This window comes from Enoplosus armatus, chromosome 4 (assembly GCF_043641665.1).
Source record: "Enoplosus armatus isolate fEnoArm2 chromosome 4, fEnoArm2.hap1, whole genome shotgun sequence".
Classification (NCBI taxonomy): Eukaryota; Metazoa; Chordata; class Actinopteri; order Centrarchiformes; family Enoplosidae; genus Enoplosus; species Enoplosus armatus.
Genome location: NC_092183.1, coordinates 4,606,204 through 4,627,727, shown reverse-complemented (window position 1 = coordinate 4,627,727; position 21,524 = coordinate 4,606,204). Strand labels below are relative to the sequence as shown.

The window sequence follows — 21,524 nt, the reverse complement described above, 5'->3', positions numbered from 1 at the left end:
CATGAGATGACGGTCTGTCCGACATGTGGCTGTGCCAGACGCTGCATGCCTGCTGGCTTGAAGAGGGGGTGATTCTTTATTTCTCAGCTCAAACTGTAGTGCACACACACACACACACACACACACACACACACACACACACACACACACACACACACGAGATAAACAGACAAAACTATGCAGGATCTTAACTCTGCAATCATTTGATTCGTTCATTGATTTTTAATTGAAACATTTATAGATGCATTAAATCAATCAGTGTATTCAGACACAGATGTGTAACAGTACAAAGAAAAAGAAAAGAAGTGTTGATATAGTGCAAGAGGGTGACCTTTAAGTAACATTTGTGGATTTTTCTGGCTCAGTCACTCAGCAAAACCCTTCCTTTGACGGAAGGCTGTGGGCCCACACAAAGGCTGCATATGAGTTCAAAATCCTTCAACCGAAAAATGATCAGGTTCGCTTCCCATTTGACATCAGTATGAACACATCTGGTCCCATTTTAAACTGAACAGGAGAAGGGAGTGTTGACTGTAATGATGATATCTTCATGTAGTATTTATACAATTCTCTCCCTAGCGAAGATCGGACGTTCAGCCATGCAAAACGGGAATATAAAAACAATCATGGCATTTTTCCTTCACTTCAATACCCTCAATCTTCACCCCATGCGCCATTTACCACGACCTGGAGGTTTTCCAAACTAAACGAGAGGTAAAAACATGGGGCCAAACAACACGCTGAAAGCCTAACTAGTGCCTGAGGTTTTCCTGATAAGGCCAAGAGGTCAAGAGAAGATCATCGTCCTAAAGAACCTCGTGTGACTTCCAAACGCTCAGCTCTAAACATATGTGTTGCCATATGACACAGAGATGAAGGTTTCAGTGTGGAGTGGTGTGATCCATATTCTGGAAGGACTTTGATGGTTTAGCAAGTTAGTTCTTGGGTCACCATCTGGTCCGGTTTCTGTTTTCTCTCTCTGAAAATACAAATGAAAGAAGAGTCACTGAAACAACTTAATAATTAGAAGAATTAACATTAAAAAAACAACCAACTAATAATAATAAGACACACGTTTTTACACCACCACTTCTACCTAGGTGTGTCCTTATTTCGAAGATGATTATTCTCACCTCACAGCCATCCAGACAGCGTGCCCTGCTGTTCCATGGGAGTTGGATATGTGAAGTAATGGGGAACACTTGTTTAATCAAAAGTGACGGCAGGAAAATTGTCTGGTGACCTTGCATCGGGGCAGGGATCATTTTCAACTTGGTTCTTAATAACAGCACTTTATTGCTCTTATTAATGCTGTTTTATTAATGGCGCATATAAAACTTAGTTGCTCATTAGGGACACTTGCAAAACAGGGACATAAATGTTGAAGGGCAAATGCACTAAGCCCTCCCATGGTATTTGAACTAGTAACGCATTAGTTGGTTTTTGACATTATATCCATTACTTTACAGTGAAGATTAACCGGCTCAGAGGGATCATCCTTGGAACTTGATCAAGCAGCAACCACGAGGAGACACGTGTTGCTAGAAGTATCTGCTCAATAGCTGTTTGATTAAAACATCCTCCATCCACATTGCGCTTTACTCAATCTGTATCGCATCAGAAATGTCTCTTTCTACATTTTGATATTGTGCAGGCTCCTTAAAGGTCTGTCTTAAAACAGTACAGCCCTCCCCACACAGTCTGTACATTAAAAGAGTTCTTCTGTACATCGAAGTTCAGCTGAAGCTAATATGAAGAGCTTGTCAAATCAATTATCTTCCAAAGTTACAGCTTTTATAGTAGAAGGAATCTTTACAGCAAGCAAACACCGTTTCAGTGTACATCTGGGTCGTGAAATTATCCTTTAACCCCCATTTGGGTGGGATTTATTTCTCTAGGGGAGGTGGGTTTCAATATTACCTGCGCTGGTCTATACATAGAGATACATACATACATTTTGCTAACCTGATAGATCACTCGTTACCAGTCGACTCGCACAATGGAGGTAAAAGTAAAGATAAACTTTACCAGACTAAGAAGTTCATCGAATACGCTGTTGTAATGTCATATTACAGGTGATTCTGTCTTTGCTGGTCTACCAAACTGATCGACATCCAGAATCAGGCATTTAAGTATGCGCTATTAATCAAATTACAGCTAAATATCTACCGGTAAATAATACTAATATTAAATATAATATTAGCATGCCGATGATGAAGGTCACATGGTTTGCCTGCAGCATATCAGCCGGTAGCTAAAATGCCGTCAGTAACAACAACTTTTCTAACAAAGGAGGAGGGGAACCATTTTTATTACCCACCTCCCCTTGTAATTTCCAAATGGGGCTTTTGGCTATAATAATTCACATGTGAAGCAAACAGCTAAAAACACGCTAAAAGGGGCAGAATTTAATTTTACTCAGAGATCACCATCAATGTATCAATCAACGTAATGATAGACACAAGTGAGATAAGAAGAATTTCCTGGCATTTGGTGTTGAGACAGTTTTTTTTTACCTCACTTTGCTGAATGCGCTTCCTCCCTCACTCCTTCGATCTATTTTGAACCCCTTGCCAGGTTCAGACAAAGCCCCCCTCTACCTTTTTGATGTGTCATATAGCAGTAGTGGAGTAGACATGGTGGTACACACACACAAACAGACTCACATCTTATGGCGTAATGACTTTCTTACTCCTGTGGTGAGCTGCCAGCAGACCTGTTGAAACCTGCTGAGTAACCCTAGATGTGGAAAGTACCCATGCAAGGCTGAGACACAGGGAACTGAGGCACAGGAGGCCTTCACCATCTACCTGTCGCACACACACACACACACACACACACACACACACACACACACACACACACACACACACACACACACACACACACACACACACACACTGAGTTGTGTAGTATCACTGCTTCTTTCCTCCAGACACGCAACCCAGACATGATCTGAAATACAGTAAGACCCCTGCTACTTCCATCCTGCTACGCTTCTGATGTTGAGAGGAATCAATGTGCCTGAGCTTGTTGGTAGGGGTGTATGCATGTGTGTGTGTGTTCATGCATGTCATGTCAGTGTGGCCGCTCACATTCAAGGAATGTATAAGATTTCCCTTTACGCATTTAGGCTTCTGTACGCACAGTATGTTTCCTGGCTGTGTGTGTCCAGGGTCTCCTATACTAGCATGTGTACTAGCATGTCGTGTGTGTGTGTGAGATCACCTCCCTCACATCTGCAGACCTTTTGACACTCTTCGTCTCATTTTACACCTGGCCTCCCATGATCAAGGCTTCAAGAGTGGGCAGGTGTGCTTGCTCCTTGCCCTCATGACTTGAAAACATAGCAGTTTCATCGCCCTCCTGCCCTAAGTGCTGCTGGGAGTGGGAGGTGGCTCTTGACTCCTGACATCCATCTTTTTTCTTCCCCTGCTAGAGTTATGGTGGGGGAAAGCCCAAATGAAGTCTATGAGCCCATAAAACAGGCCTTTAATTTGCTTGTATACGCCCAGGAGCTAGCGATACTGTTAGCTCTCGTTTCTCTGGACTGCAGTCATAAGTATGATCCCACAGGGTGTATGGGTTTATTTGGTTTGATCAGATCAGAAAGAAATGTTATGAGTAACCCGCCAGGAGGCAGGGACATGTTGGATATCAAACAGGCAGGTGGGATTCATTGCTTTTGTGTTTTTGTGTCTTTGTTGGCGCAGCAAAAAGGTTTTGACTATTAGGAGGAAATGGGAGGAGAAGAAGACCTCTAGCTATGTACTGGTATTCAAGATAAGTGCCTCCTATTTCCAACATATAATCTATGTATTCAAAGACAGAATAAAAGATATATGGGTGGCTATGGCTGGAGGCCTACCGATCAAAAAACAAGCCATTATTTGTGTCATTAAGTCAGTTTGTTCGTCTGACCAGCGGAGACCCTAGTTTGATTCTACAAACCGGCTTTACTCTCACATGTAAGTTATAATCCTTGAGATATTCATAAAATCTACATTCTGTAATTACCTGTCTATATAGCAGTTTTCCTTGTTAGTGGCGGAGTCTGCCATTCCCATGCAGTGTTTATATTGCCTTCACACACGCACAAGGAATTCACAAGAAACAATGCATGTATATGTAATTCAGTGTTATGGTTTGTCATTGCATCTCTCTGATATCAGCCTCACTGCTTACTGTGCTCTATAGTAACCGTATTGCTGGTTGTGCTGCTAATGCAAACACAACATTTCCTGCTGCAGCTTTACATTAAAAGCATTCAACTGGCAAAACTCAGGGTAGCTTTCATCATGAAGCAGTCACAGGAAACGCAATGTACGTGCTAACCACTTTCGTTCATCAAAAACATTTGTTTACAAAACAATACGATCATAAAAGATCATTTTTGGAGCCAGCCACAACGAGTTGTTAGATGAAGAGCTGCAGGCGACAGGCTGCACACCTCCAACTTCCCAGCAAGGTAACCACCTCCTTTTACTGTGCCCTGCTGTTGTGTGGAAAACTATTTGCACCGTGTGCAGCATGAAATCAAATCGCGATGGCTCATGGCGTGATGGAAACAGAACGATAACTTACTGTCCTCTTTACGTTTGTCTGCACTGTAATCAGATACACCAGTTGCTCCTCTGTTGTATTTCTGACAGAGTAGCTGCTCGAGGAGAGTTTGCTCTGGGACTTGTGTTATTGCTGTCACCATGGTAACCACGGGTGTTGCTAAATCAACCCGGACTGAAATCTCAAGCATTACAACTTTAACTAATCTTACAATTAGATGAAATAGTAAAATATTATCAGTTTTCTGCAATTATGATACCACCTGAAACTGTATGACCATTATTATATTACCCATCTGTTGGGTAATATCTTGGCTTGTTGCATACCTACATCAAACTTCTCAGCTTACCAGGAACTTGGAAAGAGGGGAGGAAATAAAACAATATTCATATCGTAAGTGTTGAAATAATATTTACAGTATCAGCTGGGTGAAAAAAACTGATTATGATTTTTTTTTTAAATTAAGAGAAAGAATCAACCTGCAGCAGCGATCGAGTGTAAAAGACAACTGAAACTGCTGAAGAGGGCATTTTAAGCCCTAACACTGATTTAATATTTGCTTCTTTTATATTTCTTGTTTCCTACTTAGCACTTCGTAGCACAAGTGGAACAGAGGAATTGATTTTTCTGTGAAGTGAACCAATCTTAACCCACCTGTCTTGTTTACGGTTGTGCAGTTTGACCATTACTCCCATCGTGACCAGTGCTGAGAGGGAACCAACAGCGCCAAGTACAAACCCCAAGTTATCATCTGTGAAAAATCATACCAACACAGAGTTAGTCACCGCTATCAGTCATTGATCCTTCTAAACAATCTATCCTTCCTGCACAGCTTTTCATATCTGGATCAATACAAAGTCAAAAGGCAAGCAGGGAAGCATTGATGTTAAGAAGAAATAGCAAGAGGAAAGATCAATCAACAGTCACAGTTCCTTTGAGCAAGGCACCCAGTGGAGCTGTTCAGTAGACAACAGTAGAGGACTGTGGTTGAAGCTTCCAGGTAAGGATGGGTGTAACAGTCTGAGCATGTCGCTAGGTGTGGCTGAAATTTACCGTGTGTGTTCAGTCTGTTTTATCTGGGTAAATAAAGGATTAAGGGACAAAAAACTTGCTAGACCAACTGAGGGTTTTCTGTGAACATGGCAGCCATAGTGCAGGAGGTCGATGACAGGAAATGTTAACAGGAACAATAGCAGTGAACTGTAAATGTACATGATTATTAAATAATGTCAGCTTCACTAATAGTTGATGGCAATTTAATCTAATCTAATCTCTTCTTGTCCATTTGTTACATATTTAGCCAACATTTACATCTATTCCAGAGTATCTGTGGAATATCAGATGACGAACAAATCCAAGCGGACAAAAGTCTAATGACAACTACAAAGATATTACAGCTACTAATACATTTTGACATTCAAGTTGCGCATTATGATATTAAACACAATACATTTGTCAGATTTTGCCACACTGTTTGTGCCGAAAACAGCCTGATAATCAGACTGCAAAGCCATTTCATTTGTTCAAGCTAACGTGCCCGTGTTCGCAATGTTTTTGTTGGAGGGGGTTGTGGTACTGATCACTTGGAGCAGTCAATGTCACGTTTTTCAGATTGATCAAGTTGTTCCAAGCTGACTTATTCGGAGGTGACATATTTGTTCCATCTTGCCGAAACAGTTGCCAGTGAGCTCAACACCAGACCTATTTGAATCTGAGATGTGGGGGAGGGGGGATTCAGAGGTTTGAAACCAGGCTAGTGCCAAGGTAGCTATCCCTTTAATATATCTGACTGTATTAGCCATTTTGGGTACTGTTACAAATTATTGAGCAGGACTGTTTTATAACAAAATTACATTTCAATAGGATTTTTGCATTAATGTGCTGAATACCCTGATTGGTCAGATATTTATTTTGCTGAATTGACCAAAAACTTACATTCCCAGGTATTTAATTTATTGATCATTTATCCACAGCACCTAATTCAATACATACATCAATCAATAACCAATCATTGCAACTGTGATCGGCCTATGAGCCTATTTTACATTCATATGAATTTAAAAATGTACGAGGTGTTGCCGTCCTCTTCCCTATTTAGATTTTACATGCAGGTCAAGCACAGCCACCCAACAAAAGCCCATTGTGTTCAGCCAGTATATGAGCAACAGCATGAATCAGTTGTTATAATTACCAAGGGGATCAAACAAAACAAAAATGATACATTGGCTTCGAACACACATAATGAGCACAATGCTGGATGGTCTGATACAGACTCCATTTGCTGGATTTTCCCAGCAGTTGCCTTCACATTGTTTGCACTTGCTTAGGTAATATTTTGATCAAATTAACATCTGAAATTTTCCTTGGGGTCTTGGCAACTTCAGTGAACTGTTTATGAAACTATTTGACTACTCATACAGTATACTGAGCCAGGAGCTTTTTTTTAAAGGCAGTAGAGTATACAGACGTTATGACGTACCGTCATGCTCTAACGCACGAATGCACGAACATACAGTACGTCAAGTGTGGTAGATGTTTGTCAGGTAGGTGCTGCTCCTTTAAAATATCATCAACCTTGGAACATCAAAACACAAACACACACACATGCATGCAGAGGCACAGTGAAATACACACCCACATGTACCAATATTCCCTGAAGTTTTTAAACCAATCAGTTTCGCTACACATGGCCAGGCCTTGGATGCAGCAGCTCTGGCGTCAAACTGCTGGATGCGGAAGTCTACGGCATCAGTACGACGAGCTGCCCAGAGTATAATTGTACTGGGAGCATGTGGAGGACTGGCAGTCAATCAGTGTTAACATTCACCTTTTTCTGCAGGCAAAACCCCAAAGTTATCTCATTACTAAGAGAAAAAGGTGTTTTCTATACATTTCAAAGATGGTGGTGCATATCACCCATCTCTATCATCTGTACTTGGATGCAAACAGATGAAAGTTATTATATTTTGCATGTAAGTTTGACAATTTGTTACAAATTCAAACTCAAAAACGTAGCATCGCTCAAACCCTTTCCCAGCGTTTATCTCACAAAGAAATTGCAAACAGACGATACCAATCAGAAACCCAAGACTGTTTTCATAACCCGACCACGTCCGTACAGCCCTGAGCTACACTCTTATCACATAAAGCATTTCTTAAGATAGAGATGAGTTTTTTGGACAGAGCTGATATCATCTTAAAATAATTCTGTTGATTTTTTTTTCCTCCCTGGTAACAGTGTGTGTCTCTGTACTGTGCTACTGTTGTCATCTGATATGTGTATCTCACCCTGACTGACTTAATGTGATGGGTGGAAGTATTCCTGGAATCTGTCAGACGGTAAACTTCAGATATCAAATGTTCCATGTGCAAACTTAACAAGCACCCCGATGCATAAACACACTCAAAACACACAGAGCCAAGTAGTAGCCAACTAAAACATTTCTTGTCTTTAAAATTTTTTGACTCCATCCTTTGTCAGAGATTCATACCCACAGGAGTTTATGAAGTCTACACACAGCAGCAGCAGCAGCAGCTCTGGAAGATAAAGCTGTCCAAATAATAGACTCAGCTTCAACAGCTAACCTTTCTTTTGGTCTGGGACCTTGAGGCCAAGGGTGTATGTACGTTTTTATCAAATATTTTAATAAAATCATTAATTTTAAGTCTTAATCAAACAAGTCAATAAGTCCATTTTTAATTTCACACTCACATCAAATCTATATCTAACATATCATATACGTGAGTACTAACGATCAGCCTCACACCAATGTGTAATCCTACTTGTGTGTTTATTTTCCTCCTAAAAACAAACGTATTATGTATGTATGATATGTATTTTTAACAAGTCATAATTTCAATGTTTGTCAAGTTAGCTGAGATACTCCACAGTCTTTCCAGTCTTTTCCTTAACCCAGTAGCTGCAGAAGCAACCCTTGGGGTACACGTACTGCTGGCTGGGAATCAGTGCTGTATAACACAGAAAGATGAATTCTGAGAAATTGCTATAATTACTGAAAAAAAATGAGACCATCGTCGAGATAATAAGTAGCTGCTGTCTGTCATAGGTATTGGTGCAGTTTCCTAAAATGAATCCATTCCCAGAATGTGGGAAACGGCTTGGACATGACTTGGTCAATGATCATTAGTGTCTTCAAGCGGTATGTTCCTCAACAGATGTTTGTGTAGTTTTGTTTCAGGGTTTTTTTTGTTCAAACTTCACAAGTGATACCCCTGAAAGACAATCTCCATAAAAATAAAAATATCAGCGTGGAGAAAAGAGCCACACATGAGCCGGGACCGGTCACGGCAAAGACAGAACACAACACGTAGCGTCCAGTGGACATTAGAGCTACGAATATCCATCAAACCTTTCCTTTCCTTGTAGAAAGGGGATGTTGCTACATGCTTTTATTTTCTTTAAGTTTGAGATGGACTTGTATATATTTCTAAAATTGTCTCTCCTATTTAAACACAACATCCTCACTACAATAAACTAAGCACCTCCATGACATCAGTGCAAGAGGCAACTTGTAATGAAAGACAGAATAAGAAATAAGGAAAGCGACAGGAAGTGGAAATTAAGGCGCGACAGAGAGGTGAGAAAGCCTGTTTGGAGGACCTTTCCATTGGATTGACAGAAATGGCCACATGAAGACAGTGAAGTGTGAGCAACGTGACTGGTTTATAAGTCTCAAGAAGCCCTCGGTTGGCATTTCAACAACTTCCGTCGTCTACGAAACCTGCATTTACCAGCCACTTCTGTCTCTCTCTCAGCTCAAGGCTGCACTATCTCAGGGGAATCTGAGAGGAGAACTACAGGCAGAAAATTGAGTGAGGCTTTGTCTTGCAACCCACGTCACTTTTTCCTGTGAAAATCGCTCTATCCCTCTCTGGCAGCTGTCACCTTTCCTTTAATCACTTTCTTCTCCTCTGTGCAAGGAACTCTATTAATATTACAATGCTATCAAGGTGGGGTGATCCTGTTATTGGTATGCATCTGATACTCAACCAGGGCTATTGTTTTTCAGAAGACCGTGACAAGGCGCAGCCGTAGCTAGTAAACTCTATAACCTTATACTTCTCAAGTCTCCCATGGCCCTGTTTGTGCTTAGATCAAAAACACTCCAAGGACTTTTTATCCAAACCCCACCCTCACCTCTCCAACACTCTCGTCTTTCCAGCCGAAGATATTAACATTGATCAGCGCAACACACCACACCCTCGTCTAAAGCGGTTAAAAAGCACATTGACAAGTACGGCAGCAGGCTATAATCCATCTCAAACAGGTGGGGCTTTTAGTGACGGGAGATATTCATACAGAGGTTCACATTTGATGGAAGGAACTTCACCTCTGCTGACAGGCGCCAATTCAACAGCGGCTCATTAAAGTGACTCAGAGAAGAAGACAAACTGGGTGCTGTGCCGTTTGTTGTTCAGCAGAACACCGTTTTCATCTTAACTATGACTACAATTCTCTGGCTGTTCAGCCTACACATCATGCTGCAGTGATTCATATAAGGGGAGGAGGAGAGATCCGTTTGGGTGTCTCCTGCTCGGTCTGTATTTAGCATTGTTTACATGGCTAGAGGTCACATTTGAATGGCGTAGGTAACAGCTCATGCAACACCTGCCATTGAGCACCTCAGGTCATGTTGACAGTTTTTATCTCTGATTTGGGTAATGAGAGTGTCGGAGCAAGTGTGATCATTGTCACGTAACTTAAAAGGCCAAGCTTTGTGTGTGTGTGTGTGTGTGTGTGTGTACAACATGTATGTGTACACTGTATGATTGTGTTTATCTATACATGCATGTGAATGTGTGTGAGACTATATATATCTCCAGACATGTCCACATCACTTGAACACTTACTAGGATGGATACTCTCTGAACTTTCTGTCTGATTAGTCGCTGCAGTAAAGCCAGAAAATCAGCAGGTACGGCTTTTTGTTCAAGGTAGAGGAAATCTTAAGACAGCCAGAAAGCGTGCCACTGTGAGAGATAAGCAAAATGAAAAAACAAAAGAAACATTTCTAAACAGCTCTGAACTGGATAACCAAGTTATGAAACTAATATGTTTGCCTAATGGTGGAGTCAGGATCGATTGTGTCCAGCTGTGACCCAGCTGGTTGTTGCATGGGCCTCCAAATCTGACATATGAAGCCTATTCATCCACGATTACTATCAAGAGGAAGTCTCTGTTTGCAGCTCTAACAAGGAAAGGATGGAGGACTGGGTTGAAGCCATGAAAGCGGAGGTGGATCACAAGTCAAGTGGCTTCGTTTCTCTGCTTCCTCTCACTTCACTTAGCTGAAAGGTTGATGAAGGCAAAACCCTTGAATTTCTTGAAACCTATTCTTTTATTTTTAAATGATGATTTAAGATTAAAGAACTAATTTCATCCAATCTCACTGCAGTATGAATAAATAATTGTTACGGCTTTCTAAAAGAACGACCTGCTTCACACTACACATTAGCACAAAAGGAGGCATTTACCTGCTCTGCCACAAAAACATAACAATGGGAATTTAATGGGAAATACTGCCACCTGATGGCGACAGCCGACAACTACAACAATACTCTGAGGGTTCACAGTTGTGGTGATGAATGAAACCATTAGAAGGACCCAGGTGCTTCCAATTTACAAACAGAAAGCCAAGCCAATCCAGGTTCAGAAGTTTATAGCTTTGTAGCTAATGGTCTGCATGAGTAACCAAGAGCCGAGTCTATTGAATCTTTGCTTTAAAAGAGACTGAGAAGAAGATTCCCTCTCAGTTTTCACTGGAGGATGCCGCCAGCCATGCTGAATATAAAACATGTGGGGAGTTAGTTAGTGATAAGTAAGTAAATAACTTAAGAGTATGTAAACTTGTACTTTTGTTAAAACAAATGTGATCAAATTCGCATTATCCTTTTCACAACATCCATGCATGCTAGGTGCCCAGTTGTCCTCTGGGTTTGATTTCTAAACACAGCTCATGAATGCAGTGCTGACTCTCAAAGGTCTGATGTCAAAGGGTCAGTTAATGTACCACCAAGAAGAGTTTTCCAGGAGTTCTAGGTATTGTTTACACTGTGGGGCAGGCAATACTCACAGTAGACTTCATAGATACGAGTTCACATTACAGTTGAGTTTATTTTAAGCCCGACACCAACCTGTTATACAGTAGGGTTGCTCCCCTGTCCACGTCCCATCATCCAGACAAGTGCGCTCCGTTGAACCGTACAGTATGTGGCCTTCACCGCAGGTGAAGCTCAGAGTGTTCCCCTCAAAGTAATGTGTCCCATTCTTCTTCCCATTCCTGGGTGTGGGAAGCCACCCACAAGACACCACTAAAGGAACAATAACACATTCAAAAACCAATATTAAAACTGAATGTTTTTGAAAGATTTGCAGATGTGTGAACATAGATAACTTTCAAACTTTCTTTGAGCTTTGGTATGGCACAATGTTACTGAGGAGGATGGATGAATTCCTCACCAAACACACAAACTCTAACGGGCCCTGTTTGTTGCATTTTCAGGCATGCCATTGTTTATTCAAAGACAGAACAAGCAACAATAAACATGTAATCACCCACAAATTATACAGTTGCCCTTTGGAATTAACACAACAAAATAGACAAAAATACCATGTTTTCACCATGTTTTTGCCTGTGAGTATAAAAGCAAATGAATGAATGGACAGAGACTGATCTTGTTTCACACGGTACCTGGCTCCAGGGCTGCCATTAGGGCCCGGTGATTTTGGTATGCCCTGAGCGTGGCCTTTCCCATTGTGAGGCTCTGAGTGGTCAGGGTATCATATTTACAGAACTTTGCTCCTTCTCCAAAGCACACCGTCAACATGTCTGCCACCAGAGGGTCATCAGGTCTCTCAGGTAGAGAAAAGGCAGGAACAAAAGCAGGATCGTAGCTCGGTGGGAAATAGTAGGTATCCAAAAGGTTCTTTGAGTCATATGTGAAAAGGGAGGACTTCTTTGGAATATTCCCTGCAGACAAAAATAAAAACACAATGAGTTAAGACATGGACTACAGACAGGAATACAGGTTCCAGACAGACCATAAACCAGCTGACATCAAAGTCAGTAACAGTAGTTATGATGTCAGAAGTATCTATAATCACACAAGAAAACATCCTCAACTGCATTACAACTTTTACACACACATGCAGCATCTGAAACCTTCTACCCAATACAATATAAGCAAAGCACATGTAGGAAAACATTATAAACATGTGTAAGAATGGGTAAATACAGACACTGACTAATAACTTTTTGGATACCACAAGTCGTCATAGCAACCGATCAGACATGGCAAACCACATTTATGGGAATTATCACCACAGCAGCATATGTTTGACCGATCAGACGGCTTGGCTCAAACTACCTATTTTCTAAAACATGGAATTAAAAATAAGAGAATAAGAGACACGCTATAATTTGAAGATAAGAACAGACCAGTGCAGGACACACACAAGCATGCTGTCCTGGTTTTCTGTTGGCGCGGACTTTGATGCACTCAGAAACGTCACTCTATCAGCAACAATAAATCTATTAGTTCCCACAAGCTTAAACTGTGTGTTTTGCTGCGCTTACACTGAAGCAAAATGATTTCAGTCAAAAGGTCAAGTGCTTGAAAAGTCAGCTACTCGCCGGTTTTGAAGGATGTGTACTGTAATTACAGCTGAGATGTTATTATCATGTATGTATGCGGTCTGGCCCCAACTGTGTTCCAGAGATGTGGTTTCACTTGCACCGTATGGTCACAGCCCCTGGTATCTCGCTGTAATCTATTAAAGCTGCGCTAACTCTAAACATGTGCCTTGTGTTCTTCCTGTGCACTCTTAAAACATTTGTCAAAGCTTGAGCCAAACGTGCCAAAAAATATGGTAGTTGTTTATAAGGACACAGTGATTGGTAATTATTAACAAATCGCACAATCCCTAATCAGCTCTCGCAACATGGCTCGCTACACAAAGTTCAAGTTAAGTTTGATATTCATGCTGCTTTAGAGAACTGATTTGACAGTATTGATCAATGTGATTGATGTTTGAACAGTCACACTCACAGCCAGCTCCAAAGGTGAAGATGTCCTCCGGCGTGGCGTCGGCTGAGGAGATGACCTCTCCTAGTTGGGTCAACAGGTCATCTGATGGGTCGGAGTTCATTGGGCCGAGGAGACCCTGAGTGTGGTTGGTGAACTCTGCTGGAAGCAAGACGGTCGCTGCCATGGTTCCTTCATGCACACGAACCTCCACACCCACTCCAGAGAGGAAGATCACTGTCACATTCTGAGGACTGGGGGCGAACACAAATACTCCTAGAAAAGAGAGATTGTTTGTATTTTTAAATACCTCATCCCTTCGTTGATTTTATTAAAGATGGTAAAAAGCCGAAAACACATGCAGGTTCTACAATATACAATGGTGTATGCCAAAAACGGGGCACTACAGTAGATGTCAATGCCTTTAAGGCTACATTAGGCAACTTTTAGCTGTACAAATAAACCAAGGTTGTAAAAGAAAATAGAGCATCCCATCCTCTTCAAACAACATGACTCAAATTCATTTTGGTATGGTCGCTGCTGGAAAATCTGTGAGAAAACTTGAGAGAAATATGAAGTAAAAGCTTTTCTTCCCCCATCTTAGCCTTTGCCAGACACAGAAATAAAGTAAGAGCATAAGTAATTTAAAGGGGAGTGACAAGGTGTTACTAATGTCAGATTACAATTTTACATGGTATGAAGTTCTTAAATCTATCTCTATCTCTTGCTGCCACTTCGTGCCATCAAAGTTAATGATGTCTAATGTGCAGCTGGTGTCTAAGTTATCTCACCGTGTAGGTCCATCCATCTTTGCTCGGTGAAGGGAAGGACCCTTTGGTTCCTTAGCACCTGAAGGTGGCCCTCTGCTAGACGCACCTCGATGACATCAGAGGCCTTGTCCTTCATAGCCACTGATGACAGCCATGTAGCGTTGGACAAAGTACCTTGGTGGTCAACATAAACATCACATAGTTACAGATATGTAGTTATATTACCATGTAGTTAGTACTCTGAAGTCAAAAATGTTTTTCTTGACTGCGTAAGTCTCTGCAACATCAAATAATCCAGATGTTTGATTTCACAGATCTAATATTATGGAGAATATTAATGACATCTGGCCATCTACAGTCACTTGGCCCATGGCTGTTGTGTAACGGCTTGGAGGAAATTCTAAACACTGAAGCTGACATCTGTTATTCTTCATTTTATTGCGCCAGCATGTTTCACTCACACAAGGACCTGACAACTCATGCTCTCAGAACTGTGTAAAAGATAAGAGGGCGCCTTAAACGCTTCATAAGAGAAGAGTGCAAGCAAAACAAGAAAAACAAAATTCAGCAAGAAATACCATGGTCAATATGTTTGAGCAAACTCTAGAAGCAGGCAATCAATCCTGCAGCTGATTACGAAAAAATTGAATCATAAAATAAGTCTCTCTTAAGAAGTCCTGGAACAAGTTTTATCCAAACAAAGCTTTAAGCTGAAAGAGGGACACAACCAGGGCTTTTCATATCAAATGTGGACTCACCGTTCTTAAGTTTCACCTGTCCTGTTCTGGCCTGAACACTCAGCTCTCTGTCTGGCGAAGACACAAGGTAGAACTCTCCTTTGCCATTGAAAGTGTAGCTGAGGCCGTCGAATGTTATGAAATGCGGATCCCCGAGGACGACACCTGTGAGGCGTCGAGAAACAAAGCACTGATGCGTTTATACCAAATACACATTTTGGCACAAACATAGTTATTTCAAACAGCACACCGCTGATCTCTCATTCATCTAAACATTGGTTTTCTAATATCAGTATGCAACTTACTGATGAGTTTATAGCCACTGGAGAGATGGTAGTCAATTGTATGATCTAATATATTTCCACATCTTAACTCTCAGCCGCAGTCTGTACTTCATTTACTTCTCCTGCAACCTGATCTGGTATTACCTGCTATTCTAATGTCTAATTTGAAGTTGAGTAGAGTGTGTGTGTGTGTGTGTGTGTGTGTGTGTGTGTGTGTGTGTGTGTGTGTGTGTGTAGCCACGCAGGTAACAAACATTATTTCTTGCAGTTTGTGATGCACTTTTTGATGTCAAGAAATATATAATAACCTTATCTTCTCCAAAATTAGTATGACATACATTATCATCTCAATAATTATAAACTCTAAACATGCATGTTTTATACTTAATAAACAAATTTGAATCAGAAAATCCATTTCACTGTAAGACATAAGAAAAAAAAAGCATGTTGTGACAGTCTTATGTGTTGAAAGCAGTTTATAAATACACTGATCTGACTTGGGAATGATCTCACCAGCTCTTGGGGGCTGGTAGTTGCGACACCCGGTAGAGGGCCGATGGCTGAAATAGATGCGGCAGTGGTCAGACCACAGGCAGCAGTAGCAGAAACTCATGACATCGTAAAGCCAGTGGGAGTACCCCGGCACCCGTGGTGGCTCCCTGTATGGAGGTGAGCCCCAGTCGTGAGCCCTGTCAGGGGTGCTGCCACCGATCGAGTCTCCCGTAAGCACCAGAGCGCCTGTGCTGTCATAGCAGCACTGCTGCCCGGATCCATGCGTAGGACTGGAAATGTGGGAAGAAAATGATGTCAAAAAGTGATGCTTCTCACTTGTAAAAAGGTAAAAACTTGATCTGTCCTCCCGTCACTCCTACCTGGCCTGAATTGCTCTGACGCAGTGGACACTGCCTGGGTGATAAGTGCACACACTGCCCCTCTCAATGTCACAACTATAGTCAGTCTGAAATAACACAGTGAATAAAAATCAGTCACAGTAAAATAACAAATGTTTTAAATTATTTAATATGATTTGGCAATAAAAAAAATGTAAGATCAAGAATCAATACTTTGATCAGTGTCAATTCTGCTCACTAACAGACCCCTAAGTGCCCTCAACGCTGATCACATATTGTGATTTAACACAAAGCATGTAACCTAAATGAATCCTGACATTAGAGGGACATTTGTACAGTGCAACTGCATCACAATGCAGTGTTTTTGTTTACCTCCTGAAACTCAGACTAACTAATCATCACCATGGGACTCGTTTTATGATATAATTCTGTGTCATTTTGGAATTTCCTTGGAACATTTGCCATACAAATTTGACCTTGAAAACATAATTACTTTTTCTGATTTATCTGTCTGTTATGGTCTTTGACTATGATGAGCGCATCAGTATTGTTCTTGCAGATTTCAACGTCCTTGTGTGTTATTGAAGTATTGCTTCAGGAAGAGCGGTTTTAAAAGTTCTTGGCCCTGAAAATCTAATATAATGGACAACAATGGATAACCTGCATGATACCAAAGATACCAAGTTTGGTCTTAAATAAAGGGTCGAGAGACAAAGCATTAATTTGCCTTGACTGCCATCAGAATATCAACTGAATTGCGAGAGCACATTGCTATTAATGGCCTGCAGAAAAAGCCTGCTGTTGAATACCAACTTTAAAGGTCCCATATTATGCTCATTTCGCCTCTATATTTTATTCTGGGATTCCACTAGAGTGGCTTTGCATGATTCACAGTTATAAAAAGTCCTTATTTATCTTCTCCTGGCCCTTCATGCAGCCCCTCAGTTCCCAGTCTGTCCGAAACGAGCCGCTTTAGACAAACTGAACAACCTCCAAAAACCTGAAGCGTCGTCCTGAGCAGAGCGGTCCAATAACTGCGGGTGGAGGAGCGTCCCGGTACTTGGTAGGTGTGCTGTGATTGGAGCTGACGACCTGCTGGGGGCGTGGCTGAGTGTGATGACTGTATAGTTGTGACATCACAACCTTACGGAAGTCCTGACAGCTCATTTAAAGGCAGAGTTTCTCAATACAGGCGGTGAGCATTTCTCCGTGGACTGAGCATTTTGATGCTTTCACAGTATTTATACAGACATGGAAATCTCCTTTTCTTCAATATGGGACGTTTACACATTCAAACGTCAACAAATGACTTGTTTAGACAGTCAATACAGTTGGTGAAATTACTATTTTCTTCCTTTTTTTAGCTACGGCTTGTAATTTTGTTAAGTAAAACACATTTTTCTGTTATTATATACACTAATTATAGTAATACTGATAGTTATTCAGGTTCAGGTCCAGTTCTATTGTCAATACAATACAGGATTGCACAATTAAATGCGGTTGTTGTAGTCTCCTCCACGCTTATTACTGCTACTATAGCTACTAATATGACTATTTCTTCAACTCAAAAACTACAATAACAAAACATTAAACATAAATAATAAAATAATACCAGATTCATTGAAGTGCACTCACATGAAACCTGCCTGTGTCAGCTCGGGCCTGTGCCAGAGTGCAAGGACAGTCAATGAGCTCCTCCAGGAAGTTGGGTAGCTTCTTTTCCAGGGCATCCCACTGCAGACACTTGCTCTTGGCCCAGGCGGCAGAGTCATCTCTGAAAGCCTGCTCCAGGTGCCAGGCTAAGACATGACCTCTGCTCCAGAGCCCCTGTACATCCCTGCATATAAACAATTAGCATTCACAGTTACTTTGAAAGAGATACTTTTTTCTAAAATATAAACTTAAAATCAAAGTTCAAACTAGGGTTAGAATCTAAAAATCGTTCAGTCAATTAATGGCCAAGGTGACATTTTGATATTGCTTTGTTCTGTCCAACCAACAGCAGAAAAAGTCATAATATTCAATTTGCATATATGTAAAACAGAGAAAATCAGCCACATTTGAGAAGGTGGAACCAGCAAATGTTTGTTGAAAATGTTGATCATTCATTTTGGTCTAATTGTTCCGCCTGTGGGCTGACCAACCCATGCTCATTAAATTACTTTTATGTTATCGTAAGGCATGTTGGATTTCATGTTTTACAGCCAGGCACATGTGAGGGTCTGATGAGTAAACCCAGATCACCTCTCCATCATATGAGTGAACAACACTGATGTTCTGACGCGTGATAGATATACACTAAATATACTTTAAAAGCATTTGCAAGTCATGTCCCTGTCAGTTTTTACCCTTTTTTTCTGACCTTCTGTAACAACTGTAAATTAGCACCATTACAATGAATCTACAGTTTTTCCCATTATCAAACAAAAACGTTTCTTTTAGATGTATTCTTATGTTGCATACTTTTATTAAAGCCGAGATATTTCTAATATGCCTGATATGTATTATGGATACCTCGCTCCATCTGACTTAGAACTAGCAGTGATACGGATATTCCCCAACTCCCAGTCAGAGTGGACCTTTGAGGGCTCGGGGATGAAGCTGAAGGCACCAGTGTTGGGCAGATTCCTGCCGAGAGAGTACAGATAGCTCAGCTCGGCCTGCAGAGAGGCCTCTGGGCCCCTGCTGAACTCTCTGTAACCCCACAGCTCTATGTTGACCTTCTCTGCTCCAACCAAAGAGCTGTTCCACATCATCTTAAGCCGTCCCGCCATGTTTTGCGCGCCGTAGTACTGCCACTGTGTTGAATTCATCAGGGTGACCTCAAAGGCAGGGTCTGCTTTACTGGGGTGTACTAACACAGAGAAAAACAGAAAATATTAAGGGGACACACAGGTAACCACAGTTACAGTGATCCAAGGTAAAAATATTTCAGGTCGTGTAACCTTAAGAAGAGACAAGAGAAAATAACTGCAATAAAAATGTCACTTTGCTGTTCAATGACAACTCTTTATGATCCAGTTGCATGAATAGTTACTAGTATGCAAAATGTGTCTGCGTCATTTAATCTTTCCACAGTTTTCATCCTGTTAAAAACAACATCTTAAAAGCTATAACTGGAATATTGAATACACAAAAGGTATTCTTTAAATAGCATTTTAAATCATTTCTGATCACTGATCCTAAATCAGTATGGTGTATAATGGAGTCTACATCCAACAAATGAAAACACAAACAGGTTCTGGTATTTGCAAATTCATTTTTATATTTCAGCAACATACCTGACAAGTACTCTCCAGATGTGTCAAAATGTCTTCCATCTGTTGACACAGCCAATGGTATCCAACCCGTCTCATACAACAAAGGAGAGATACAGTGGGCGTGGCCTCCAGCATCAATAAACCCTTCTCGTTCAATTTCACCTTTGAACCTAAAATAGAAACAGACCCACTTGTATTTCTTAGTTTTTTGGCTAGTTACACAACACTACTATCTGTTGTTAATACCACTTCTCTTCTGTGAACGCATTCTATGGTCAGCACAATAACAATTTTAAGTGCTTCCATGCAACATGGCATTTAAGAAGGAAGTTTTTCCTCGCCACTGTCGCCAAAGTGCTTGCTCATGGTGGGAGCTGTTGGGTCTCTGTAGACCTGCTCTATTTGTAAAGTGTCATGAGATGACTTTTGTTGTGATTTGGCGCAATACAAATAAAATTGAATTGAATTGAATTGAATTGAATTGAAGAACACACTCTGAATAATAACAAGTCTTTGCAGCTTTAAATGGGAATCACTGAAACATATCAGGGGACAATAATAATGGAAATGAAGGCAGCATCATCTTTTTCTTTATATATACAGCCTGTTTCCATTTGCTTTAAATACAGGAACATGATAAAGGCATAGAGCTTGCATGAGCAGAATACAAAGTACAAAACTACAAAGTTTCACAATTTCATGTCAGGCACAATTTCTACCTTTACCTGTTTTGTGACACTTCCTCACTGACAGAGAGATGATTTTGTATGTTTTTTAAATCACAGTAATAAATATATATGCTCCAGATACTATAAAACATGTGTATATTTTTTTTCATTATGCAAAACTTGGACACAAATATCAGTTATCAATACTTTATCATATAGTACATGTAGGCTGTCACAGAACAAGATCTACTGCAAAACATGCACTTTGCAAGATTTACATCATGATGAGCTTCAAAGGTCACTGTGTGTGCTCATAGATACAAACCTGCAGAGAAGTTGGCCACCGGGATGAAGGACCAAACTGAGGACCCTGAGAGCTCTTCCACCCAGCATGGAGCTGGAGTGAGGCGTCACCTGGAAACAGGACTGACTGTAGTCTGCACAGCAGTTCAGCAAAGACACACAGGTTGCACGGCAGGAGCATTCCTCCAGTATGTCTCCACACTTTCCCCTGCATGTTTGACCTTGTAAAAAGCAAAAGCTCATTATTTATCACAAAGGAAACCTGATTCTCTCAAAATCGTTAAATAACGACAAAATAATAAATTGCACTGAATTCTATGAAAGTTGTATATAGTTATAACACACAATGCAAACACGTTGTAAGAATTCAAAATGTTTCCTCTGTGCAGAAGTGTGAGGACATATGAATGCCCATCTAACTTTGAATGGCAGCTCATATGAATCTGTAGTCCCTAAAATACCTTTAAATGTGACTTACCAGCTGTTTTAGATGAGCAAATAAGAAAAATTCCACAGAGAAAAATGCTCTTTCTCGAATATGCTCTCATGTTTATGTTAGAGAACAAAATAACACTGCGTGAACGCGCACGTCCGTCTTACATCATGCTTGCTTGAAACTCTGAGGAGAAACTCTGGTATTGAGTTGTGCCGTGTTTCAAAGGTCATTCGGAAAGCAAACAAACTTAACTCGCGTTAACTACACGAGTTTCCAACGGCAGTTATGAAGTTATGGATTAACAGACGTTAATTAAACGTAGGTCGGTAGGTTTTCAAAATGTGTATTTTCTTCAGGCGTACTAACCATGGGTGTATTATAAGATCATCCATGGTACCACACACAACAACACGCACACTGTCATGTTTATAATTTCGTCTTTCAGTCATTTCAGCCAGGATTTTAACATAACCGTTAACGGCTGTTTGTTTATTCACGCTGATGGATCCAATCTCGCGAGACTTTGCGGTATCTGGGCATTTCGCGCATGTGCACATCATGTCAGTCATGCCTCTTGGAAATTGATTCAGAATGAATTGGAGGGGAT

The 21,524-nt window shown here is 40.9% G+C and overlaps 1 protein-coding gene across 1 annotated transcript; it reads right to left on the bottom strand.

Moving 5' to 3' along the window:
• Positions 1-226: 226 nt before the first annotated feature.
• On the bottom strand, positions 227-21,309 carry susd2 (sushi domain containing 2). The gene is made up of 16 exons (XM_070903779.1): positions 21,284-21,309; positions 20,960-21,054; positions 20,504-20,615; positions 19,532-19,680; positions 18,765-19,104; positions 17,886-18,087; positions 16,272-16,357; positions 15,913-16,181; positions 15,137-15,280; positions 14,400-14,552; positions 13,633-13,884; positions 12,276-12,554; positions 11,719-11,895; positions 5,218-5,314; positions 4,018-4,083; positions 227-979 (listed from the first exon to the last, which is right to left on the bottom strand). The coding sequence occupies exons 1-16, from the start codon at positions 21,307-21,309 to the stop codon at positions 928-930; spliced, it is 2,499 nt and encodes an 832-aa protein (XP_070759880.1). The 3' UTR covers positions 227-927.
• Between the last annotated feature and the right edge of the window lie 215 nt (positions 21,310-21,524).

Bases quoted from the DNA above. Each gene is read 5' to 3' on its own strand.
- susd2 (XM_070903779.1), bottom strand. From the start codon at position 21,309: ATGGATGATCTTATAATACACCCATG. The intron at 21,055-21,283 runs GTTAGTACGCCT...GCGTTCACGCAG, and splicing joins GATCTTATAATACACCCATG to TGTTATTTTGTTCTCTAACA. The intron at 19,105-19,531 runs GTATGTTGCTGA...TCTCTGTGTTAG, and splicing joins ATCTGGAGAGTACTTGTCAG to TACACCCCAGTAAAGCAGAC.